This window comes from Oncorhynchus gorbuscha, linkage group LG21 (assembly GCF_021184085.1).
Source record: "Oncorhynchus gorbuscha isolate QuinsamMale2020 ecotype Even-year linkage group LG21, OgorEven_v1.0, whole genome shotgun sequence".
NCBI classification, from domain to species: domain Eukaryota; kingdom Metazoa; phylum Chordata; class Actinopteri; order Salmoniformes; family Salmonidae; genus Oncorhynchus; species Oncorhynchus gorbuscha.
Genome location: NC_060193.1, coordinates 4,328,996 through 4,356,509, shown reverse-complemented (window position 1 = coordinate 4,356,509; position 27,514 = coordinate 4,328,996). Strand labels below are relative to the sequence as shown.

Below are 27,514 nucleotides of genomic sequence, written 5' to 3'. Positions count from 1 at the left end.
AAGGACTTTCCATTTGCTATATAACACAATAACCCGGGGGAGAGTAGACCAGGGTTATATATATATAACACAATAACCTGGGGGAGAGTAGACCAGGGTTATATATATAACACAATAACCTGGGGGAGAGTAGACCAGGGTTATATATATATAACACAATAACCTGGGGTAGAGTAGACCAGGGTGATATATAACACAATAACCTGGGGTAGAGTAGACCAGGGTGATATATAACACAATAACCTGGGGTAGAGTAGACCAGGGTGATATATAACACAATAACCTGGGGTAGAGTAGACCAGGGTGTTATATAACACAATAACCTGGGGTAGAGTAGACCAGGGTGATATATATATAACACAATAACCTGGGGGTGAGTAGACCAGGGTTATATATATATAACACAATAACCTGGGGTAGAGTAGATCAGGGTGTTATATATATATAACACAATAACCTGGGGGAGAGTAGACCAGGGTGATATATAACACAATAACCTGGGGTAGAGTAGACCAGGGTGATATATAACTGTCACGTTCGTCGTAACGAGGAGACCAAGGTGATATATAACTGTCACGTTCGTCGTAACGAGGAGACCAGGGTGATATATAACACAATAACCTGGGGTAGGGTAGACCAGGGTGATATATAACTGTCACGTTCGTCGTAACGAGGAGACCAGGGTGATATATAACTGTCACGTTCGTCGTAACGAGGAGACCAGGGTGATATAACTAACTGTCACGGGTGATATATAACTGTCACGTTCGTAACGAGGAGACCAGGGTGATATATAACTGTCACGTTCGTCGTAACGAGGAGACCAGGGTGATATATAACTGTCACGTTCGTCGTAACGAGGAGACCAGGGTGATATATAACTGTCACGTTCGTCGTAACGAGGAGACCAGGGTGATATATAACTGTCACGTTCGTCATAACGAGGAGACCAGGGTGATATATAACTGTCACGTTCGTCGTAACGAGGAGACCAGGGTGATATATAACTGTCACGTTCGTCGTAACGAGGAGACCAGGGTGATATATAACTGTCACGTTCGTCGTAACGAGGAGACCAGGGTGATATATAACTGTCACGTTCGTCGTAACGAGGAGACCAGGGTGATATATAACTGTCACGTTCGTCGTAACGAGGAGACCAAGGCACAGCGTGATTTGAATACATTCTTCTTGTATTAAAGGAAGAACATAAACAAACTAACCAAAACAACAAAATGAATGTGAAGCTATAAACAACTAGTGCTGATATGCAGCTCTACATACATTTAACATTTACATTTAAGTCATTTAGCAGACGCTCTTATCCAGAGCGACTTACAAATTGGTGCATTCACCTTATGACATCCAGTGGAACAGTCACTTTACAATAGTGCATCTAAATCTTAAAGGGGGGAAGGGGGGGTGAGAGGGATTACTTATCCTATCCTAGGTATTCCTTAAAGAGGTGGGGTTTCAGGTGTCTCCGGAAGGTGGTGATTGACTCCGCTGTCCTGGCGTCGTGAGGGAGTTTGTTCCACCATTGGGGGGCCAGAGCAGCGAACAGTTTTGACTGGGCTGAGCGGGAGCTGTACTTCCTCAGTGGTAGGGAGGCAATAGACAATAACCCACAAAACCAACATGGAAAATGGCAACCTAAATAGGATCCCCAATAAGAGACAACGATAAACAGCTGTCTCTGATTGTGAACCAATTCAGGCCACTATAGACCTACATATACCTAGACATACTAAAACCCCATAGATATACAAAAACCCTAGACAGGACAAAAACACACATACCACCCTCGTCACACCCTGACCTAACCAAAATAATAAAGAAAACAAAGATAATTAACTAAGGTCTGGGCATGACACGAACACAATAACTTGGGGGAGAGTCGGGTTGTTTGGGCAGAGAAGTGGGATTATTAAAATAAATTCAGAGTCTCGGATCTCCCAGATGTCCCAGAGTCTCCCAGATCTCAGATATTCCTGATCTCCCAGAGTCCAGATCTCCAGATCTCCCTGATCTCCCAGAGTCCCAGATCTCTCAGATCTCCCTGATCTCCCAGAGTCCCAGATCTCTCAGATCTCCCTGATCTCCCAGAGTCTCAGATCTCCCAGATCTCTCAGATCTCCCCGATCTCCCAGATGTCCCAGATCTCCCTGATCTCCCAGAGTCCCAGATCTCCCAGAGTCCCAGATCTCCCAGAGTCCCAAATCTCTCAGATCTACCTGATCTCCCAGAGTCCCAGAGTCCCAGATCTCCCAGAGTCCCAGATCTCTCAGATCTCCCTGATCTCCCAGAGTCCCAGATCTCCCAGAGTCCCAGTCTCTGGGACTCTGATTAGGTCAGGGTGACGACGAGTGGTATGTGTGTCTCCCAGAATTCCAGATCTCTCAGATCTCCCAGAGTCCCAGATCTCTCTCCCAGATCTCCCAGATCCCAGATCTCCCAGAGTCCCAGATCTCCCAGAGTCCCAGATCTCCCTTACTTGTATAACCACCATCAGTTTTAGTGTTTTATTTTCTTATTTCACCTGTATTTCAAATCAAATCAAATTTATTTATATAGCCCTTCGTACATCAGCAAGAAGGTTTAGAAGCACGTATTTAACCAGGTTGGCCAGTTTAGAACAAGTTCTCATCTACAACTACGACCTGGCCAAGATAAAGCACAGCAGTGCAACACAAACAACATCACAGAGTTACACATGGAATAAACAAACGTACAGTCAATAACACAATAGAAAAATATATACACAGTGTGTGCAAATGTAGTAAGATTAGGGAGGTAAGGCAATAAATAGGCCACAGTGGCTAAATAATTACAATTTGGCAGTAACACTGGAGTGATAGATGTGCAGATGATGATGTGCATGTAAAGATATTGGGGTGCCAAAATAAATAACTAACATCATGGGGATGAGGTAGGCTAGGAGGTGGGCTATATACAGATGGGCTGTGTACAGGTGCAGTGATCGGTAAACTGCTCTGACTGCTGATGCTTAAAGTTAGTGAAGGTAATAGAAGTCAAATCAAATCAAATTTATATAGCCCTTCGTACATCAGCTGATATCTCAAAGTGCTGTACAGAAACCAAGCCTAAAACCCCAAACAGCAAGCAATGCAGGTGTAGAAGCACGGTGGCTAGGAAAAACCAGGCTATGTGGGGTGGCCAGTCCTCTTCTGGCTGTGCCGGGTGGAGATTATAACAGAACATGGCCAAGATGTTCAAATGTTCATAATTGACCAGCATGGTCAAATAATAATAATCACAGGCAGAACAGTTGAAACTGGAGCAGCAGCACGGCCAGGTGGACTGGGGACAGCAAGGAGTCATCATGTCAGGTAGTCCTGAGGCATGGTCCTAGGGCTCAGGTCCTCCGATAGAGAAAGAAAGAGAGAGAGAATTAGAGAGAGCATACTGAAATTCACACAGGACACCGGATAGGACAGGAGAAGTGCTCCAGATATAACAAACTGACCCTAGCCCCCCGACACATAAACTACTGCAGCATAAATACTGGAGGCTGAGACAGGAGGGGTCAGGAGACACTGTGGCCTCATCCGAGGACAACCCCGGACAGGGCCAAACAGGAAGGATATAACCCCACCCACTTTGCCAAAGCACAGCCCCCATACCACTAGAGGGATACCTTCAACCACCACTTAACCACCACAAAGATCTCCGCCACGGCACAACCCAAGGAGGGGGGGGGGGGTTGCCAACCCAGACAGGAAGATCATATCAGTGAATCAACCCACTCAAGTGACGCACCCCTCCTAGAGACGGTATGAAAGAGCCCTAGTAAGCCAGTGAATCAGCCCCTGTAATAGGGTTAGAGGCAGAGAATCCCAGTGGAAAGAGGGGAACCGGCCAGGCAGAGCCAGCAAGGGCGGTTCGTTGCTCCAGAGCCTTTCCTTTCACCTTCCCACTCCTGGGCCAGACTACACTCAATCATATGACCCACTGAAGAGATGAGTCTTCAGTAAAGACTTAAAGGTTGAGACCGAGTTTGCGTCTCTCACATGGGTAGGCAGACCATTCCATAAAAATGGAGCTCTATAGGAGAGAGCCCTGCCTCCAGCTGTTTGCTTAGAAATTCTAGGGACAATTAGGAGGCCTGCGTCTTGTGACCGTAGCGTATGTGTAGGTATGTACGGCAGGACCAAATCAGAGAGATAGGTAGGAGCAAGCCCATGTAATGCTTTGTAGGTTAGCAGTAAAACCTTGAAATAGGGGGCGGAGCTAGCATGTTGGAGTGAACGGCTGTGCGTGAGAGGCTCCTGCAACTTTTTTGCAAAATAAGCTAATTTAACCTACTTTATGGCACTTTTTACAACAAATGTTTCTTTCTAATACAAGATTGTAACTTTTTATATGAAAATGCCGAGTAATAAGCGACCAAAGGACAATAAATCCACAGCGGAGGCCTACTCCCCACTAAACAACGAGACAGACATGGCGGGAGGCACATGCAACAACGTGACACTTACAGAACTTACCCGGGCTTTGGGGGAGCTACGTGTTGCTATAGCTGAGGATCTTAAGGCCACTATTGCTGAGCTGGACACCAAAATCGAGAGCGTCATTCGAACGGTCGCTTCGCATGGCCAGAGTATTGTGGACCTTGAGAAAGCTTCTGAATTCAACGCTGGTAGGATCGACGAGTTAGAGAAGCTATGCTCGTCATTGCAGGATACTGTGCAGAGGCTTTCTGTGAAAGTGGTGGACCTGGAGGGCCGATCCAGACGTAATAACCTTCGCGTTGTTGGTCTGGCAGAGGGGATAGAGGCGGGCTCTCGCCCTACCGACTTCTTCGCCAAGCTATTGAAGGATGCAATGGGATCGGATGTTTTGGATTCGGATCCCCAGTTGGACCGCGCACATCGCTCCCTTGTCCCAGTGCCTGGACCGGGCCAACGTCCTTGCCCAGTAATAATCTGTTGTCACAGTTTCAAGACCAAGGATCTTATCCTGCGTGAAGCTCGAATGAGGGGCAACCTGTCACATAAAGGGCATCCATTCCGTGTCTATGAGGATTATGCGCCCGATGTGGCAAAGCATAGCGCCGACTACAGAGATGTCATGACCAAACTCTACAAACTCCATCTTCGCCCAGACTTACTCTTCCCTGCAAGACTAAGAATTACCCCGCCTTCCGGTGAGAAGATTTGGCGGGGATATACACCAATCCCCCGTACAGGTTAGAGTGCCTTGTTAGTGCGTGTTAGGGTCTGCTCATGGACTCGAATCCATACTATACCATATTGGGTGAAAACGTATGAAACGGGCTCAACAAGGGCTACCGAGCATGTAAGACGCTGAGCAGACCAATGGATGGCGGTCAGAGCTCTCATTTAACGTTAAATTCACTTTCATCCCGGCTGAGCTCAGCGATGCATATTTTTTACTTCCAGGTTTGATCACTGACACCTTCGGACGGATATACTTATATTCCCCCACTTTTGTTTTGTTTCGTTATTTATTTTACAATCCTTACATCACTCTTACTACCATACCATTTATTTATTGCTTGCAGGGGACTGGGGGTGATGGTTGGGAGGGGGGCAGACGCCTGGTTAGCAAGTTGATGTTTTGTGCCGTTCTGCCTTTGTCTGGCCATGGGCCTCTCTCCCGACTAGAGTCCCACCAGCCCTCTGTAGTGCTTATGTATGTGTAGGTGTGCGTAAATGTAATTACTATTTGTACTTTATTACTATTTTCTCTTAGCATTTTAGTATTATGTTTGTGTATATTTTAATTCAGTGTAGATTGTTATTCTGGGGTATGAATGTTTGTATGTGTATGTGTGCATATGGATGTATATACATATTCTTTAAATATATATTTTTTATATATTATTTTTTGTATGTATACATACATGTATATGTATGGATGTGTGTGTATATATATATATATATATATATCTATATATATATATGTGTATGTGTGTGTATATATATATATATATCTATATATATATATCTATATATATATATGTGTATGGGTGTATGTATGTGTGTATGTATGTGTATGTATATATATGTGTATATGTATATATATATATATATATATATATATATATATATATATAGGGTATATATTTTTACTTATTTTTTATTAAACATATTTTTTTTATGGAGGGAACGTTTAATTTAACAAATCCTTGTTCCGATCTCCTGACCCACAGTATGTAAAGGTACGGCTGACTAGGTCGGTTGCGGATGGTTTATTTTTTGACCGGCAGTGCTTAGCAATATTATCTTGAGGCTATATCTTGCTTATCTCTGGGATTGACCCAGGATGACGCTTAAATGCGCAATATGTTTAAGTTGCAACTTATTCGGTTTAGGTTTATTAGATGCTAACTGAACACTTAACTCGCGGGAGCCTCCTCAGTTCATATGTTAGTAGAAGTTCTAGGATAGTGAGAGGTGAACGTATAGTTGGTATTTTATTTTTGTTTTACCTCTTGTTCGAGGTCACACCGTGCTTTTTTGGCATCGGCCAGACAATGTGTTTATTATTTTTATTTTTCCTTTTTTTCTCTCCTGTTTGTACATTCCTGTTAAAGGTGGGTTGATGGGGGGGTAAGTGTTGTGGAAATTAGGGGAACAGGGTGGGAAGTAAAGGTGCTTGCAGGGGGGGAGGGGTGGGTTGGATACTGCTCGGGTGTAGGTGCTACATATGCTGATCTTGATGGTTTGGTGCGCTTTCTTACCTTTTTATCAAGTTACATGGTATGCAGGCCACCATAGGAACTACAAACGAGAGGAGGGTGGGGCTTACATTCACTTCCTGGAATGTCAAGGGTTTAAACGAACCAATTAAGAGGGGCAAGGTCCTAGCCCACTTGAAAGCACTCTCGTCTGATATTATATTTTTGCAAGAAACCCATCTGAAGAATAAATCTCATAGCAGACTTAAGTGTAGGTGGGTGGGGCAAGTGTATCACTCTAACCTCTCTGCCAAAACGAGAGGCACAGCGATTCTGGTATGGAAAGGAATTCCCTTTCTACATAAAACCACTATTGCGGATAAAGAGGGTCGGTATGTGATCGCAATAGGAGAAATCCACTCTACCTCAGTAACTCTACTAAATATCTATGGGCCAAACATTGACAACCCCTCTTTTTTCAAAAGAGTCCTTGCCCTGATTCCAGATATCTCCCATACTAACCTGGTCATTGGAGGGGACCTTAACTGTGTGCTAGACTAATATTTGGATAGATCCTCTACCCGGCGAACCCCTACCTCCTATTCAAGCGAATTCTTGAATACCTACATAAAAAATTCAAACTTATTTGATATATGGAGGATCGCTAACCCTACGGGTAGGGAATACTCCTTTTACTCTCATGTTCACAAGGTTTACACTCGAATCGACTACTTTTTGTTGGATGCTAGACTACTCCCCTATACCTGTAATGTGAGGTATCATGATATTATAATCTCGGACCACAGTCCACTCACCTTCTCCCTGAGATTGGGTGACATTGTACCAAACTAGAGGGTCTGGAGGTTGAATCCTCAGCTCCTCACAGAACCAACATTCTGTGAATATCTTAAAGACCAAATTACATTTTTCTTTGATACCAACAACAACATGGAGACCTCCCCAGCATTATTGTGGGAAACACTGAAGGCTTATCTGAGAGGCTGTATCATCTTCTTTCAGGCTGCCAGGAGTAGGCAAAACAGAGGAAAACTGGAAGAACTAGAGGGACAAATTCACTTACTGGATAGGGAGAATGCTAGCCACCCATCTATGGAGAAACATAAAAAAATTACCTCTTTAAAATTTGAATATAATCAGATTCTCTCAGCTAAAATTGCTAAATCTTTTCTCTATGCCAAGCAAAAATATTTTGAGTTTGGTGACAAACCCCACAAATTACTCGCCAGACAACTTCGAAAAAATGTGAGTGACCGAATGATTCACAGGGTTAAATCTGCATCTGGGGAATTACTCTCTTCCCCCAAAGACATCAATGACAGATTCCGGCAGTTTTATGAGACTCTATATACATCTAAAGCGGATCCTAACACCTTAATTATGCAAACATTTTTGGAGGACTGTAATCTTCCTGCCCTGAACCAGGAAGATTCTAACTTCCTGAATAAGGAAATATCTCTTGATGGAATCAGAGAAACAATTAAATCTCTAAAGAGTGGCAAGACCCCGGGCCCAGATGGATACCCTGGTGAATTCTATAAAACATTCAGCAACATGCTCTCCCCCTATCTGCACAAAATGTTGATTCAGGCCAATGAGGATGGAGCTCTCCCTTCTACTTTGGACGAAGCGTTCATTACAGTTATACATAAGAAGGGTAAAGATCCAGAAGAGTTAGGGTCATACAGACCAATATCTCTCCTTAATACAGACCAAAAGATTTTAGCAAAAACTCTGGCTAACAGGCTTAGCACTTTAATTGGCAAATTGGTCCATTCGGATCAGACCGGCTTTATCCCTAACAGAAACTCATTCTTCAATCTCAGGCGCCTCTTCAATATTATGTATTCTCAGAGGTTACCCAACGTGGACCTTGCCGTCATATCTCTTGACGCCGAAAAGGCCTTTGACCAAGTTGAGTGGCCCTATCTATTCAAGGTCCTACAGAAATGTAATATTGGTTCATAAATTGGATCCAGCTTTTATATAGGAACCCCTGTGCCAGAATACTCACTAACCAATCATTGTCGCCCCAATTTAACCTCAACAGGGGGACAAGGCAGGGTTGTGCGCTGTCGCCTATGCTCTTCGCCCTAATTATCGAACCGCTCGCTCAGACGATTAGATCTCATGCAGCAATACACGGCTATAATACTAAAGATACTCTAAATAAGATCTCCCTATACACAGATGACATCCTCCTCTATGTAACAGAACCCCAGGCTAGTATCCCAGCTATTCTTGATGTGATCAATTTGTTTGGTACCTTCTTGGGATACAGAATAAATTGGAACAAGAGTGAATTAATGCCCATGCGGTTGCAAAATACCTCCTGGCTAGAACATCTCCCATTTAAGTTATCTTCAGAAAAATTTACCTACCTAGGAATTGTAGTTACCAAACAATACTCCTTACTATTTAAAGAGAATTTCCCCTCTCTGATACAAAAATTCAAATCAAACATACTATTTTGGAGAACTCTCCCAATTTCTCTGCTCGGAAGAATTAATGCCATTAAAATGGTCTTCCTCCCACAACTGCTCTACCTATATCAGAACATCCCAGTATTCATACCTAAATCCTTTCATAAACAACTGGACTCAATTATCAATCCTTTCATCTGGGATTATAAAACACACAGGATAGGTAAAAAACACCTCTGTAAATCCAAGATGGAAGGAGGATTGTCTCTCCCAAATGTTATATTTTTATTACTGGGTCGCTAACCTCCGCATTGTTACGTTTCTGTTGGATGACGTACTCCCGGCATCCAGCTGGCTTAGTATGGAGCGGGAGGAGTGTCACCCCTTCTCTATTGGCGCTGTGATTTTGTCGCCTGTCAATCTGGAGATGTCACTTTATTGTAACAATCCTATAATACATAGCACAGTCCGAATCTGGAAGCAAATTAAAGTCCACTTTGAGCTCAGACCAATGTCATTCATGCTCCCTGTCACCAGGAATCCCTCCTTTGCCCCTTCTAACCTTGATAACATCTTTGAGCGATGGGGAGAGTTGGGGATAAGCACCATAGGTCTATATGAGGGGATTTATACATAGAAGGGACCTTTGCTTCCTTTGAGCTGCTGAGGGAAACTTATAATCTTCCCAGAAGTAATTTTTTCAGATACCTACAAATTAGAGACTACGTTAGAAAACACCTCCCAACATTTGGGAATGCTAAACCTTCCATGTTTGACGGATGCATAAAAATATGCCCCACCTCAGATAAACTGATATCGCGTCTATATGATGCTTTTCAATCTGTTAGCACACCTTCTACTGATGCCATCAAGGCAAAATGGGAGGAAGAACTAGGGACTGACATCTCAGTGGCAGACTGGGAAGAGAGCTTGGAGTATATCCACACATGCTCCATTAATTCCAGACATCGTCTCATACAATTCAAGGTATTACACAGATTACACTATTCCAAAACTAAACTGCATAGGATATTTTCTGATACATCCCCTACATGTGATAAATGTCAGGCTACGCAGGGTACACTACTCCACTGCTTTGCCCTATGCTCTAGCTTGCATGGTTATTGGTGTGGAATTTTTAGGATCCTCTCTGAAGTTTTGGAGACTTCAATAGATCCAGACCGGCTTCTGATAATCCTGGGAGTATCTGAGTCCCTAAACAGATTAACCAACCCCCAAAAACAACTAATCTCGTATGGTCTCATCTCGGCAAAAAAACTAATCTTGTTGTTTTGGAAAAGGAGGGAAGAGCCCTCTACCAAATTATGGCTCAGTGAATTGGCAAACACTGTACACTTAGAAAGAATTAGATATATTCTGAACAATAAATTGTCAACATTCAATAAAATCTGGCAGCCTTTCCTCTCCTACTTGGACGAGTCGGCGCTGTGAATTTGTACTTATTAACGCACTCTCAATGGTAAAATTTTTATCTACCTTTGGGCAGCGTGTGCTGGCCCTACCACCCGAGCAGTTGGGAGGGGGGGGGGGAATAGGGGATGGGGGATAGGGGGGACATCTTCCCTCTTTCTTTCTACGTGTCCTTGTTTTGTATGTCGTGTTCTGTATTATTTGTTCTGCACCCAGAACTCTGGGTCTTGTTGTTCCTGTATGCTCTTTTATGTTTAGATAAGAATTGTATACCTGTCATGTATACCTATACACCATCAGAGACAACTAACGACACCTGCCTTGAGATCCATACTAGGCCGAACACAGAACCAACCTAGAAACATAAAACATAGAATGCCCACCCAACTCACGTCCTGACCAACTAAGAGAAAAAAATAACACAAGAACTAGGGTCAGAACGTGACACCGGTAAACAATAATACCAGCCTTCAGATCAGCCTAACAATAAGAACTAGGGTCAGAACGTGACACCGGTAAACAATAATACCAGCCTTCAGATCAGCCTAACAATAAGAACTAGGGTCAGAACGTGACACCGGTAAACAATAATACCAGCCTTCAGATCAGCCTAACAATAAGAACTAGGGTCAGAACGTGACACCGCCTTCAGATAAACAATAATACCAGCCTTCAGATCAGCCTAACAAAGAAGAACTAGGAACGTAAACAATAATACCAGTCAGAACGTGACACCGGTAAACAATAATACCAGCCTTCAGATCAGCCTAACAATAAGAACTAGGGTCAGAACGTGACACCGGTAAACAATAATACCAGCCTTCAGATCAGCCTAACAATAAGAACTAGGGTCAGAACGTGACACCGGTAAACAATAATACCAGCCTTCAGATCAGCCTAACAATAAGAACTAGGGTCAGAACGTGACACCGGTAAACAATAATACCAGCCTTCAGATCAGCCTAACAATAAGAACTAGGGTCAGAACGTGACACCGGTAAACAATAATACCAGCCTTCAGATCAGCCTAACAATAAGAACTAGGGTCAGAACGTGACACCGGTAAACAATAATACCAGCCTTCAGATCAGCCTAACAATAAGAACTAGGGTCAGAAACGCCTTCAGACAGCCTAACAATAAGAACTAGGGTCAAACACCGGTAAACAATAATACCAGCCTTCAGATCAGCCTAACAATAAGAACTAGGGTCAGAACGTGACACCGGTAAACAATAATACCAGCCTTCAGATCAGCCTAACAATAAGAACCTAACAATAAGAACTAGGGTCAGAACGTGACACCGGTAAACAATAATACCAGCCTTCAGATCAGCCAATAAGAACTAATAAGAACTAGGGCCTCAGAACGGGTGACACCGGTAAACAATAATACCAGCCTTCAGATCAGCCTAACAATAAGAACTAGGGTCAGAACGTGACACCGGTAAACAATAATACCAGCCTTCAGATCAGCCTAACAATAAGAACTAGGGTCAGAACGTGACACCGGTAAACAATAATACCAGCCTTCAGATCAGCCTAACAATAAGAACTAGGGTCAGAACGTGACACCGAACTAGTAAACAATAATACCAGCCTTCAGATCAGCCTAACAATAAGAACTAGGGTCAGAACGTGACACCGGTAAACAATAATACCAGCCTTCAGATCAGCCTAACAATAAGAACTAGGGTCAGAACGTGACACCGGTAAACAATAATACCAGCCTTCAGATCAGCCTAACAATAAGAACTAGGGTCAGAACGTGACACCGGTAAACAATAATACCAGCCTTCAGATCAGCCTAACAATAAGAACTAGGGTCAGAACGTGACACCGGTAAACAATAATACCAGCCTTCAGATCAGCCTAACAATAAGAACTAGGGTCAGAACGTGACACCGGTAAACAATAATACCAGCCTTCAGATCAGCCTAACAATAAGAACTAGGGTCAGAACGTGACACCGGTAAACAATAATACCAGCCTTCAGATCAGCCTAACAATAAAACAAACAAGCACACAAACATGGGTTAACCAGAGGGTTTAAATAATGATGAGGGAATTGAAACCAGGTATGTAAAAAACCAAGACAAAACTATTGGAAAATTAAAAGTGGATCGGTGATGGCTAGAAAGCCGCACGAACAAGGAGAGGGACCGACTCCGGCGGAAGTCGTGACAGTTGGCTTTGGGGATGACCAGTGAAATATACCTGCTGGAAAGCGTGCTATGAGTGGGTGCTGTTATGGTGACCAGTGAGCTGAGATAAGGCAGGGATTTACCTCGGAAAGACTTATAGATGACCTGAGGTTCGTCTCAAAAACCGAATATGAAGCGAGGGTCAGCCATCGAGAGCATACAGGTCGCAGTGTTGGGTAATATATGGGGCTTTGGTGACAAAACGGATGGCACTGTGATAGACTACATCCAATTTTCTGAGTAGAGTGTTGGAGGCTATTTTGTAAATGACATTGGTGAAGTCAAGGATTGGTAGGATAGTGAGTTTTACGGGGGTATGTTTAGCAGCATGAGCGAAGGAGGCTTTGTTGCGAAATAGGAAGCCGATTCTAGATTTCATTTTGGATTGGAGATGCTTAATGTGAGTATGGAAGGAGAGTTTACAGTCTAACCAGACACCTAGGTATTTGTAGTTGTCCACATATTCTGTGCAGTCAGAACCGTCCAGAGTAGTGATGCTGGGCGGGCGGGCGGGCAGGTGAGGGAAGCAACTGATTGAAGAGCATGCATTTAGTTTTACTAGCATTACAGAGCAGTTGGGAGGCGACGGAAGGAGAGTTGTATGGCACTGAAGCTCGTTGTCACGCCCTGGTCGAAATATATTATGTTTATCTTCATTTATTTGGTCAGGCCAGGGTGTGACATGGGTTATTGTGGTGTGTTTTTGTCTTGGGGTTTTGTGGGGTGTCTAGCGTAGTCTATGGCTGCCTGAGGCGGTTCAGGTGATTATTGTTGTCTCTGATTGGGAACCATATTTAGGCAGCCATATTCTTTGAGTGTTTCGTGGGTGATTGTTCCTGTCTCTGTGTTTATATTCACCAGACAGGCTGTATAGTTTTTTCACGTTTCCGTCTGTTGTTTTTGTACATTTCAGTTATTTCATGTCTAGTCTACTTTCATTAAAGAACATGAGTAACCACCACGCTGCATTTTGGTCCGCTTCTCCTTCAACAGAAGAACGTCGTTACACTCGTTTGGAGGTTTGTTAACTTGTTAAGGCTTGGGGTCAGTGTTTCGATGTCTGGATGAGAAGCGTGCCCAAATTACTCAGGCCCAGAAGCTAGGATATGCATATAATTGGTAGATTTGGATAGAAAATACTGTACCGTTTATAAAGCTGTTAAAATAACATCTGTGAGTACAACAATTGGGAAAACTGGTAATTGAAACCCAGGAATTGCTTAATGGATCTCTTCAGCTAGCTGGGAGATGGGCCTAGTTTGAGGTTAGCTCAAGGCTAACTGGTGCTTGCCTCGGGACAGAGGCATTAGCTAACAGTAGCCACTCGGTTGCAGCTAACTAGGGTCCAGAGCTTGCGGCAGGAATCCGGTGATGTGGTAGAGAGAAGCAGTCCGATATGCTCTGGGTTGATAATGCGCTGTGCAGACTGACAGGTATTGTTCGAGCTAAAGCTGGCTGGTGTCCGTGCTAAGTGAAGGTGAAGACCGCAAGCCGTGGCTAACAATGACTAGTCGCTAGTAACCTGATGGAGGTTCCAGTTATAAGGGAAATAAATAGCAGATCCGTACCACATTGGGTGAGGCTGGTTGCAGGAAAGAATATTTAGTTTGTAGATAGAAAGTGAGACTAAAATATATATTTAAAAAATACTATTTACATGCAATAACGGGATAAGACAAAGACAAACACACGTCTATTTTTTATTTTATTTTTATTTCACCTTTATTTAACCTGGTAGGCTAGTTGAGAACAAGTTCTCATTTACAATTGCGACCTGGCCAAGATAAAGCATAGCAGTTTGAGCAGACAACACAGAGTTACACATGGAGTAAACAATAAACAAGTCAGTAACACAGTAGAAAAAAAGAGAGTCTATATACATTGTGTGCAAAAGGCATGAGGAGGTAGGCAAATAATTACAATTTTGCAGATTAACACTGGAGTGATAAATGATCAGATGGTCATGTACAGGTAGAGATATTGGTGTGCAAAAGAGCAGAAAAGTAAATAAATAAAAACTGTGGGGATGAGGTAGGTGAAAATGGGTGGGCTATTTAATAATAATAATAATAATAATATATGCCAATAGACTATGTGCCCACAGCTGCAGCGCTTTATCCAAAGATCGGTTAGCTGCTCAGATAGCAGATGTTTGAAGTTGGTGAGGGAGATAAAAGTCTCCAACTTCAGCGATTTTTTTTTCAATTCGTTCCAGTCACAGGCAGCAGAGTACTGGAACGAAAGGCGGCCAAATGAGGTGTTGGCTTTAGGGATGATCAGTAAGATACACCTGCTGGAGCGCGTGCTACGGGTGGGTGTTGCCATCGTGACCAGTGAACTGAGATAAGGCGGAGCTTTACCTATCATGGACTTGTAGATGACCTGGAACCAGTGGGTCTGGCGACGAATATGTAGCGAGGGCCAGCCGACTAGAGCATACAGGTCGCAGTGGTGGGTGGTATAAGGTGCTTTAGTGACAAAATGGATGGCACTGTGATAAACTGCATCCAGTTTGCTGAGTAGAGTGTTGGAAGCTATTTTGTAAATGACATCGCCGAAGTCGAGGATCGGTAGGATAGTCAGTTTTACTAGGGTATGTTTGGCGGCGTGAGTGAAGGAGGCTTTGTTGCGGAATAGAAAGCTGACTCTAGATTTGATTTTCGATTGGAGATGTTTGATATGAGTCTGGAAGGAGAGTTTACAGTCTTGCCAGACACCTAGGTACTTATAGATGTCCACATATTCAAGTTCGGAACCATCCAGGGTGCGGGTGCAGGCAGCGAACGGTTGAAAAGCATGCATTTGGTTTTACTAGCGTTTAAGAGCAGTTGGAGGTCACGGAAGGAGTGTTGTATGGCATTGAAGCTCGTTTGGAGGTTAGATAGCACAGTGTCCAAGGACGGGCCGGAAGTATATAGAATGGTGTTGTCTACGTAGAGGTGGATCAGGGAATCGCCCGCAGCAAGAGCAACATCATTGATATATACAGAGAAAAGAGTCGGCCCGAGAATTGAACCCTGTGGCACCCCCATAGAGACTGCCAGAGGACCGGACAGCATGCCCTCCGATTTGACACACTGAACTCTGTCTGCAAAGTAGTTGGTGAACCAGGCAAGGCAGTCATCAGAAAAACCGAGGCTACCGAGTCTGCCGATAAGAATATTGTGATTGACAGAGTCGAAAGCCTTGGCAAGGTCGATGAAGACGGCTGCACAGTACTGTCTTTTATCGATGACCGTTATGATATCGTTTAGTACCTTGAGCGTGGCTGAGGTGCACCCGTGACCGGCTCGGAAACCAGATTGCACAGCGGAGAAGGTACGGTGGGATTCGAGATGGTCAGTGACCTGTTTGTTGACTTGGCTTTCGAAGTCCTTAGATAGGCAGGCAGGATGGATATAGGTCTGTAACAGTTTGGGTCCAGGGTGTCTCCCCCTTTGAAGAAGGGGATGACTGCGGCAGCTTTCCAATCCTTGGGGATCTCAGATGATATGAAAGAGAGGTTGAACAGAATGGTAATAGGGGTTGCGACAATGGCGGAGGATAGTTTCAGAAATAGAGGGTCCAGATTGTCAAGCCCAGCTGATTTGTATGGGTCCAGGTTTTGGAGCTCTTTCAGAATATCTGCTATCTGGATTTGGGTAAAGGAGAACCTGGAGAGGCTTGGGCGAGTAGCTGCGGGGGGGACGGAGCTGTTGGCCGAGGTTGGAGTAGCCAGGCGGAAGGCATGGCAAGCCGTTGAGAAATGCTTGTTGAAGTTTTCGATAATCATGGATTTATCGTTGGTGACCGTGTTACCTAGCCTCAGTGCAGTGGGCAGCTGGGAGGAGGTGCTCTTGTTCTCCATGGACTTCACAGTGTCCCAGAACCTTTTGGAGTTGGAGCTACAGGATGCAAATTTCTGCCTGAAAAAGCTGGCCTTAGCTTTCCTGACTGACTGCGTGTATTGGTTCCTGACATCCCTGAACAGTTGCATATCGCAGGGACTAATTCAATGCTATTGCAGTCCGCCACAGGATGTTTTTGTGCTGGTCGAGGGCAGTCAGGTCTGGAGTGAACCAAGGGATATATCTGTTCTTAGTTCTGCATTTTTTGAACGGAGCATGCTTATCTAAAATGGCGAAGAAGTTACTTTTAAAGAATGACCAGGCATCCTCAACAGACGGGATGAGGTCAATGTCCTTCCAGGATACCCGGGCCAGGTCGATTAGAAAGGCCTGCTCACAGAAGTGTTTTAGGAAGCGTTTGACAGTGATGAGGGGTGGTCGTTTGACTGCGGCTCCGTAGAGTATACAGGCAATGAGACAGTGATCGCTGAGATCCTGGTTGAAGACGGCGGAGGTGTATTTGGAGGGCCAGTTGGTCAGGGTGACGTCTATGAGGGTGCCCTTGTTTACAGATTTAGGGTTGTATCTGGTGGGATCCTTGATGATTTGTGTGAGATTGAGGGCATCTAGCTTAGATTGTAGGACTGCCGGGGTGTTAAGCATATCCCAGTTTCGGTCACCTAACAGAACAAACTCTGAAGCTAGATTGGGGGCGATCAATTCACAAATGGTGTCCAGGGCACAGCTGGGAGCTGAGGGGGGTCGGTAGCAGGCGGCAACAGTGAGAGACTTATTTCTGGAGAGAGTAATTTTTAAGATTAGTAGTTCGAACTGTTTGGGTATGGATCTGGAAAGTATGACATTACGATGCAGGCTATCTCTGCAGTAGACTGCAACTCCTCCCCCTTTGGCAGTTCTATCTTGATGGAAAATGTTATAGTTGGGTATGGAAATCTCAGAATTTTTGGTGGCCTTCCTGAGCCAGGATTCAGACACGGCAAGGACATCAGGGTTACGCCATCTTGGGTCTGGGACATTTCTAGCTAATTGTTAGAAAGTGTTTGACCCGGAGAACCCCATAATGTTAATGTCCTCTTTTCTTCTCATCATATCACTGGGGTCACCAGGGTCATCAGGGTCATCAGGGTCCAGGTTTGGGTCTGTGGGGTCACCAGGGTTCAGGTTAAGGTCAGTGGGGTCACCAAAGTCCAGGTTCAGATCAGAGGGGACACCAGGGTCCAGGATCGGGTCAGTGGGTTCACCAGGGTCACCACGGTCCAGGTTCAGATCAGCGGGCCTTGTTGGAGCAGAGAGGTCGGGGAGAGGTAACTAGCACGTTCACACGCCTCTTGCTCAAAGTCTACTGCCACCCAGAGGATGCCCACAGCCACAATGGCTGTGAGTCCCTGGGTAAGCAGTGTACTACTACATTTACATTTACATTTAAGTCATTTAGCAGACGCTCTTATCCAGAGCGACTTACAAATTGGTGCATTCACCTTATGACATCCAGTGGGACAGTCACTTAACAATAGTGCATCTAAAACTTAAGGGGGGGGGGGGTGAGAGGGATTACTTATCCTATCCTAGGTATTCCTTAAAGAGGTGGGGTTTCAGGTGTCTCCGGAAGGTGGTGATTGACTCCGCTGTCCTGGCGTCGTGAGGGAGTTTGTTCCACCATTGGGGGGGCCAGGGCAGCGAACAGTTTTGACTGGGCTGAGCGGGAGCTGTACTTCCTCAGTGGTAGGGAGGCGAGCAGGCCAGAGGTGGATGAACGCAGTGCCCTTGTTTGGGTGTAGGGCCTGATCAGAGCCTGGAGGTACTGAGGTGCCGTTCCCCTCACAGCTCCGTAGGCAAGCACCATGGTCTTGTAGCTACTACTGGGTTGTATGAGGACCCAGGGTAAGCGGAGTGCCCCTACTGGGTTGTGGGAGGTCCCAGGGTATACAGACTGCCCCTACTAGGTTGTGGGAGGTCCCAGGGTAAGCAGAGTGTCCCTACTGGGTTGTGGGATGTCCCAGGGTAAGCAGAGTGCCCCTACTGGGTTGTGGGAGGTCCCAGGGTAAGCAGAGTGCCCCTTTTGATGGTCTTCCTAAGCCAGGATTCAGACACGGTTAAGACATCCGGGTTGGCAGAGTGTGCCAAAGCAGTGAACAAAACAAACTTAGGGAGGAGGCTTCTAATGTTAACATGCATGAAACCAAGGCTTTTATGGTTACAGAAGTCAACAAATGAGAGCACCTGGGGAATAGGAGTTTCGCCTACTGTTCTGACTTGGTGATGCTCATGTAGCCTATAACCTGTTTAAGAGAAATGTCATCATCAAATATTGTAAGAGCTTTCATTGTCCCCTTTATTTATCTTAAGGTTCTGACTTGGCGTTCAGGGAGAATACTGTAAGAACGGCCCATGTTCTGAATTCTGTCGCTGTACATTTCACAAGTGCTGAACAAATATTGACTCCGTCTTTCCTAGCTCGCACATTAATGTCTTCATCTAAATGACGGATTGCCTCTTATCCACTCGTCGTCCCCTTATGCTATAGTTTGTACTGTACATCTCAATTGTCATTAGAAACAACATTTGTTTAAGCAAGTCAGCAATATTAGGTATGTTTTTTCAAAAGGCAGTAAATGAGGATGAATTAACTGTTTCGCTGCCAGACAAGTCTCCACTGATAGCCAGGTGTAGCAGTAGTAAGATGTTGGGACTCTGCTGTTGAGACAGCCTTAACAGTTTGCAGCACAGTGTCAGAGGTCGGCAGTTAGTGACTACATTCAGAGTTGTTTTTCTTCTCTCATGATCTATGATCTATGTCTCAGGATGTCACTGGGTAAACATTATCTTACTGAATGATGAACTATTCTCTCATGATATCTGGGAGAAGATGTGTCTGAATTAATGAGAGGACCTGGCACAGAGTTAGTCCTGTCTGGTATAATTAGTGGTCAAGACTGGACAAGGAGGGTTGGATAAACTCCTCTGTATGTGGAACAGGTGTAACTATTTATCAGGTGTAACAATCAAACCTCCCTATTGGCTGTGTGTTCCACATTCTAAAGTAGAACCATAAGCTACAGGAGGTGAGTCACATTTGATTAGTTACAGCATTTTCCATGGAAACGTACAGAGGAGTTTATGCAAATCAACCCTATCTGTCTTGCCATCTGAAGGAGGAGTCTCTGAAAACCTATTTAAATCAGTCTGTCATGACTCAGCTCATCAGTCTCCAGTCTACCAACTGGTCTCTGTAATAACTATTTAAATCAGTCTGTCCTGACTCAGCTCAACAGTCTCCAGTCTACCAACTGGTCTCTGTAACTTCATCTTTGTCTCTGTGGTGTACAGTCTGCAGGTGATGATGGGGGTATTGAATCATCTCTCTACTCTCCTCCTCCTCCTCTCTCTCCTTCCTGCTGCTCTCTCTCATGTAGTGGAGAAGTTTGATCCAGAGTGCAAAGAGTTCTTCCTGGAGGGGAAAACTCCAAATCTCCCAGGTATTTTGGTTGGTGGGATAGTCCAGAACCAGAACCGCTACAAGCCGATTTGCCAGAAGCACAAGAACATATACATGTTTGCAACTCTCTACGACACGACCAACAAGATCCCTGTGTTCTCAGCCTCCACCTTCACTGGGGTCGGACCGAGAGAGAAAAGACCAGATACATGGATGATTGAACCTCAGGTAATTCAAACATCTTTTCAAATCTACATTTAATGCCAAGTTAGAACAACAACCTTCAATAGACAATTACTATTACTAGATAATATTTTGTTCCTTAAAGGGATAGTTTCTAAAATAAAAAACAGAAATACCTTATTATTTACATATAAGTATTCAGACCTTGGTTTTGCTTTGTCATTATGGGGTATTGTGATGTCATTATGGGGTATTGTGATGTCATTATGGGGTATTGTGATGTCATTATGGGGTATTGTGTGTAGATTGATGAGGAAAAAACACAATTTAATCCATTTTAGAATAAGTCTGTAACTTAACAAAATGTGGAAAAAGTCAAGGGGTCTGAATGTTTCAGAATGCACTGTAATGTACAGGACTAATATACAGGTCTGTTATACAGGTCAGGTCTAATATACAGGTCTGTTATACAGGTCAGGTCTAATATACAGGTCTGTTATACAGGTCAGGACTAATATACAGGTCTGTTATACAGGTCAGGACTAATATACAGGTCTGTTATACAGGTCAGGACTAATATACAGGTCTGTTATACAGGTCAGGTCTAATATACAGGTCTGTTATACAGGTCAGGTCTAATATACAGGTCTGTTATACAGGTCAGGTCTAATATACAGGTCTGTTATACAGGTCTAATATACAGGTCTGTTATACAGGTCAGGTCTAATATACAGGTCTAATATACAGGTCTATTATACAGGTCTAATATACAGGTCTGTTATACAGGTCAGGTCTAATATACAGGTCTGTTATACAGGTCTAATATACAGGTCTGTTATACAGGTCAGGTCTAATATACAGGTCTAATATACAGGTCTGTTATACAGGTCAGGTCTAATATACAGGTCTGATATACAGGTCAGGTCTAATATACAGGTCTATTATACAGGTCTAATATACAGGTCTGTTATACAGGTCAGGTCTAATATACAGGTCTAATATACAGGTCTCATATACAGGTCAGGTCTAATATACAGGTCTATTATACAGGTCTAATATACAGGTCTGTTATACAGGTCAGGTCTAATATACAGGTCTGATATACAGGTCAGGTCTAATATACAGGTCTATTATACAGGTCTAATATACAGGTCTGTTATACAGGTCAGGTCTAATATACAGGTCTAATATACAGGTCTAATATACAGGTCAGGTCTAATATACAGGTCTATTATACAGGTCTAATATACAGGTCTGTTATACAGGTCAGGTCTAATATACAGGTCTGTTATACAGGTCAGGTCTAATATACAGGTCTATTATACAGGTCTAATATACAGGTCTAATATACAGGTCAGGTCTAATATACAGGTCTATTATACAGGTCTAATATACAGGTCTAATATACAGGTCAGGTCTAATATACAGGTCTATTATACAGGTCTAATATACAGGTCTAATATACAGGTCAGGTCTAATATACAGGTCTATTATACAGGTCTAATATACAGGTCAGGTCTAATATACAGGTCTGATATACAGGTCAGGTCTAATATACAGGTCTAATATACAGGTCAGGTATAATATACAGGTCTAATATACAGGTCTAATATACAGGTATAATATACAGGTATAATATACAGGTATAATATACAGGTCTAATATACAGGTCTAATATACAGGTATAATGTACAGGTATAATATACAGGTATAATATACAGGTCTAATATACAGGTATAATATACAGGTATAATATACAGGTATAATATACAGGTATAATATACAGGTCTAATATACAGGTATAATATACAGGTATAATATACAGGTATAATATACAGGTCTAATATACAGGTATAATATACAGGTATAATATACAGGTCTAATATACAGGTCTAATATACAGGTATAATATACAGGTCTGATATACAGGTCAGGTCTAATTTACAGGTCTGATATACAGGTCTAATATACAGGTCTAATACACAGGTCTAATATACAGGTCTAATATACAGGTCTAATATACAGGTCTAATATACAGGTCTAATATTCAGGTCTAATATACAGGTATAATATACAGGTCAGGTCTAATATACAGGTCTAATATACAGGTATAATATACAGGTCAGGTCTAATATACAGGTCTAATATACAGGTATAATATACAGGTCAGGTCTAATATACAGGTCTAATATACAGGTATAATATACAGGTCAGGTCTAATATACAGGTCTGATATATAGGTCAGGTCTAATTTACAGGTCAGGTCTAATATACAGGTCTAATTTACAGGTCTGATATACAGGTCAGGTCTAATTTACAGGTCAGGTCTGTTATACAGGTCTAATTTACAGGTCTGATATACAGGTCAGGTCTAATTTACAGGTCTGATATACAGGTCAGGTCTAATATACAGGTCTAATATACAGGTATAATATACAGGTCAGGTCTAATATACAGGTCTGATATATAGGTCAGGTCTAATATACAGGTCTGATATATAGGTCAGGTCTAATTTACAGGTATAATATACAGGTCAGGTCTAATATACAGGTCTAATATACAGGTATAATATACAGGTCAGGTCTAATATACAGGTCTGATATATAGGTCAGGTCTAATATACAGGTCTGATATATAGGTCAGGTCTAATTTACAGGTCTGATATACAGGTCAGGTCTAATATACAGGTCTAATATACAGGTATAATATACAGGTCAGGTCTAATTTACAGGTCTGATATACAGGTCAGGTCTAATATACAGGTCTAATATACAGGTATAATATACAGGTCAGGTCTAATATACAGGTCTAATATACAGGTATAATATACAGGTCAGGTCTAATTTACAGGTCTGATATACAGGTCAGGTCTAATATACAGGTCTAATATACAGGTATAATATACAGGTCAGGTCTAATATACAGGTATAATATACAGGTCAGGTCTAATATACAGGTCTGATATACAGGTATAATATACAGGTCTGATATACAGGTCAGGTATAATATACAGGTCTGATATACAGGTCAGGTATAATATACAGGTCTGATATACAGGTCAGGTATAATATACAGGTCTGATATACAGGTCAGGTCTAATTTACAGGTCTGATATACAGGTCAGGTCTAATATACAGGTCTAATATTCAGGTCTAATTTACAGGTCAGTTCAGTGAATAATGATGAAAATTGTTCCTACAGCTGGACGGAGGAATTGAACCAGTTATGGGTCTGGAGAAACAAGGGGTCATTTATACTCACCAGGCTGTCAATCAGGATTATGATGAATATGGTAAAGACAAGAAGGTGAACAAAGGTCACATGTTTCCAAAAGCTTTCGCTCACCAACCTGTTAATCAGAACTCCACCTTTACCCTGACAAACGCTGTTCCTCAAGTACAGTCATTTAATGAAGGTAGCTGGGGAAAGATGGAGTGTGCGGTTAGAAAGATTCTCCTGAAGCAATGCCTTGATATTAATGGTCAACCCAAGGCCTATGTGTTGACTGGAGCAGTTCCCAGTGTCAACAACAAACTGAACAACCGAGTGAACATCCCAGATCTCATGTGGACAGCCTACTGCTGTTACAACAGCAAGAAGAAAGAGTGGATGGCCAAAGCACACTGGGGTGTGAACAAAGAGGAAACAAAAGTAATGAACCCCCATACCTTGTCAGAGCTGCATGACATGTTGAAGCAGCACTACCCAGGTGATGATGAGGTACAGGTGTTCCCAGATCAGTGTCCAAGAGGTTCTTCTCAGAAAGAGAGAGAGAAGAGCAGAGAGAGGGAGGTAGGAAGTGTGGATATTAGCGGGAAAGGGTTAATGAAATGTGATGAGGATTGTACATGTGTCTCTTTGTAGGTGACACAGTCCCAGAGTTTGGTCCAGTGGTAACACAGTGTTCTGAATGTAATTCTATCACTGTTACCATGGAGATACTCTTATATGTTCTGAATGTAATTCTATCACTGTTACCATGGAGATACTATGATATGTTCTGAATGTAATTCTATCACTGTTACCATGGAGATAATATTATGTTCTGAATGTAATTCTATCACTGTTACCATAGAGATACTATTATATGTTCTGAATGTAATTCTATCACTGTTACCATGGAGATACTATTATGTTCTGAATGTAATTCTATCACTGTTACCATAGAGATACTATTATATGTTCTGAATGTAATTCTATCACTGTTACCATAGAGATACTATTATATTTTCTGAATGTAATTCTATCACTGTTACCATAGAGATACTATTATATGTTCTGAATGTAATTCTATCACTGTTACCATGGAGATACTATTATATGTTCTGAATGTAATTCTATCACTGTTACCATGGAGATACTATTATATGTTCTGAATGTAATTCTATCACTGTTACCATGGAGATACTATTATATGTTCTGAATGTAATTCTATCACTGTATGCGTCCATCTTCTTCCCATCTGAAGGAATAAACATCTATAATGAATGAAGCCTGTGAGAGTCTGGTGTTTTGTTCTCATGCTGTTTAAATGTAACCAAGTGACTCCAATAGAAATAAGCAAATAAGAATTTGTTCTTTACTGACTTGCCAAGTTAAATAAAGGTAAAATTATTTTTAAAATGATTTTCAAGCAGTGTTCTCAAATCATCTCACCAGCAGGGGTCAGCCTTGTTTCAGTTTTCAAACCTCCAATCCATGACCTCATTGGACAGGACAGGTTTCAATTGATTGATTGATTGATTGATATATATATAAAATACATATTTTGTTTTGGATGAATTTACCTCTGCCTAGATTCCTTTTATGGATTATTTGGCTTGAAGACCACTGTGATGCGTTTTTACCCTTTGAAGACTATTCAGAAAGACTACAAAAAACTACAAGGCTACTTCCTGGAAAATGACGTGTCACTTTAGTAGTGTATAGAAAAAAAGACCTTGGATGAGAGAGAGAGAGAGAGAGAGAGAGAGAGAGAGAGAGAGAGAGAGGGAGGCAGAGATAGATAGAGAGAGACAGAGAGGGAGGCAGAGATAGAAAGAGAGAGACAGAGAGGGAGGCAGAGATAGATAGAGAGAGAGAGGGAGGGAGGCAGAGAGAGAGAGAGGCAGAGATAAATCAAGAGAGAGAGAGGCAGAGAGAGAGGCAGAGAGAGAGAGAGGCAGAGAGAGAGGCAAAGAGAGTTAGAGAGAGAGAGGCAGAGAGTTAGAGACAGAGAGAGAGGCAGAGAGAGAGAGAGGCAGAGAGAGAGGCAAAGAGAGTTAGAGAGAGAGAGGCAGAGAGTTAGAGACAGAGAGAGACAGAGAGATGGAGGCAGAGAGAGAGATATATCATATATTCGTTTGAGACAGTTTCACACAACATAAATTATCCTGCATCAACAGGAAATTGGTATGTTGTTTTTAAGCCTTTTTAACCTGGAATACATTACAAATTAGCATTTCATTCTGTGCAGGAAAATTCCTACAACATCAGGATGATCAAATGAAGATCCGGCTCCTGTAGGTTTCACAGCAGTATTTCCTTCCAAGCAGGTTTTGCACTTTTTGCAGCAAACAAAAAGAAAATACCCTTTTACAAAATACAAAACATCTCTTATCTGGTGTAAGAGATATGATGCAGAACGCGTGTTCAGAGTGTCAAGATCCAGACGGGTCTGAGGGCTATCAGGAGTACCTTCCTTGGGAACCTAAATCTAGACAGAGTCACACAGACAGAATGACAGACAGACAGAGTCACACAGACAGAATGACAGACAGACAGATACACAGACAGAATGACAGACAGAGAGATACACAGACAGACAGACAGACAGACAGACAGACAGACAGACAGACAGACAGACAGACAGACAGACAGACAGACAGACAGACAGACAGACAGACAGACAGACAGACAGACAGACAGACAGACAGACAGACAGACAGACAGACAGACAGACAGACAGACAGACAGACAGACAGACAGATACACAGACAGAATGACAGACAAAGACAGACAGACAGACAGACAGACAGACAGACAGACAGACAGACAGACAGACAGACAGACAGACAGACAGACAGACAGACAGACAGACAGACAGACAGACAGACAGATACACAGACAGACAGATACACAGACAGACAGATACACAGACAGACAGACAGATACACAGACAGAAAACTCCTTAGAACCATTGTCATGTTTTATCAGACCCAGCTCTGCCAGCTGACTTTAACAACCCACCACTTACTATATAGGAGAGGTCGGGTCAATTTAACAACCCACCACTTACTATATAGGAGAGGTCGGGTCAATTTAACAACCCACCACTTACTATATAGGAGAGGTCGGGTCAATTTAACAACCCACCACTTACTATATAGGAGAGGTCGGGTCAATTTAACAACCCACCACTTACTATATAGGAGAGGTCGGGTCAATTTAACAACCCACCACTTACTATATAGGAGAGGTCGGGTCAATTTAACAACCCACCCAGTATTGTATATAGGAGAGGTCGCAATTTATGCAACAAATTGGTCAATGCCAAACCTCCAGCCGCAAAAGAAAACGAGCCAGGCTCTTTTCCGCCCTCTTCTGATTGGTTGCTGTAAATGCAGATGTTGAGCCCAGTGCAACAATATGATGAAGTGTGAATGTTTCTGCCACCCACATACAGGAACACGGTTCCAAATTAATGGCATTATTACGTGTTCCACCACCCATGTTATCTACATGATTAAATGTCCATGTGGGCTGTGTTATGTAGGTAAACACCACCCATGTTATCTACATGATTAAATGTCCATGTGGGCTGTGTTATGTAGGTAAACACCACCCATGTTATCAACATGATTAAATGTCCATGTGGGCTGTTATGTAGGTAAACACCACCCATGTTATCTACATGATTAAATGTCCATGTGGGCTGTGTTATGTAGGTAAACACCACCCATGTTATCTACATGATTAAATGTCCATGTGGGCTGTGTTATGTAGGTAAACACCACCCATGTTATCAACATGATTAAATGTCCATGTGGGCTGTGTTATGTAGGTAAACACCACCCATGTTATCTACATGATTAAATGTCCATGTGGGCTGTTATGTAGGTAAACACCACCCATGTTATCTACATGATTAAATGTCCATGTGGGCTGTGTTATGTAGGTAAACACCACCCATGTTATCAACATGATTAAATGTCCATGTGGGCTGTGTTATGTAGGTAAACACCACCCATGTTATCTACATGATTAAATGTCCATGTGGGCTGTGTTATGTAGGTAAACACCACCCATGTTATCAACATGATTAAATGTC

General features: G+C 42.8%; 1 protein-coding gene across 1 annotated transcript; it reads left to right on the top strand.

The window, feature by feature from the left end:
* The first annotated feature begins 19,777 nt into the window (after positions 1 to 19,777).
* LOC124007699 (endonuclease domain-containing 1 protein-like) lies at positions 19,778 to 24,697 on the top strand. Its single transcript, XM_046318391.1, has 2 exons — positions 19,778 to 20,250; positions 23,407 to 24,697. Exons 1-2 carry the CDS (start codon positions 19,924 to 19,926, stop codon positions 24,067 to 24,069), a joined length of 990 nt encoding a protein of 329 aa, XP_046174347.1. The 5' UTR covers positions 19,778 to 19,923; the 3' UTR covers positions 24,070 to 24,697.
* Positions 24,698 to 27,514: the final 2,817 nt, after the last annotated feature.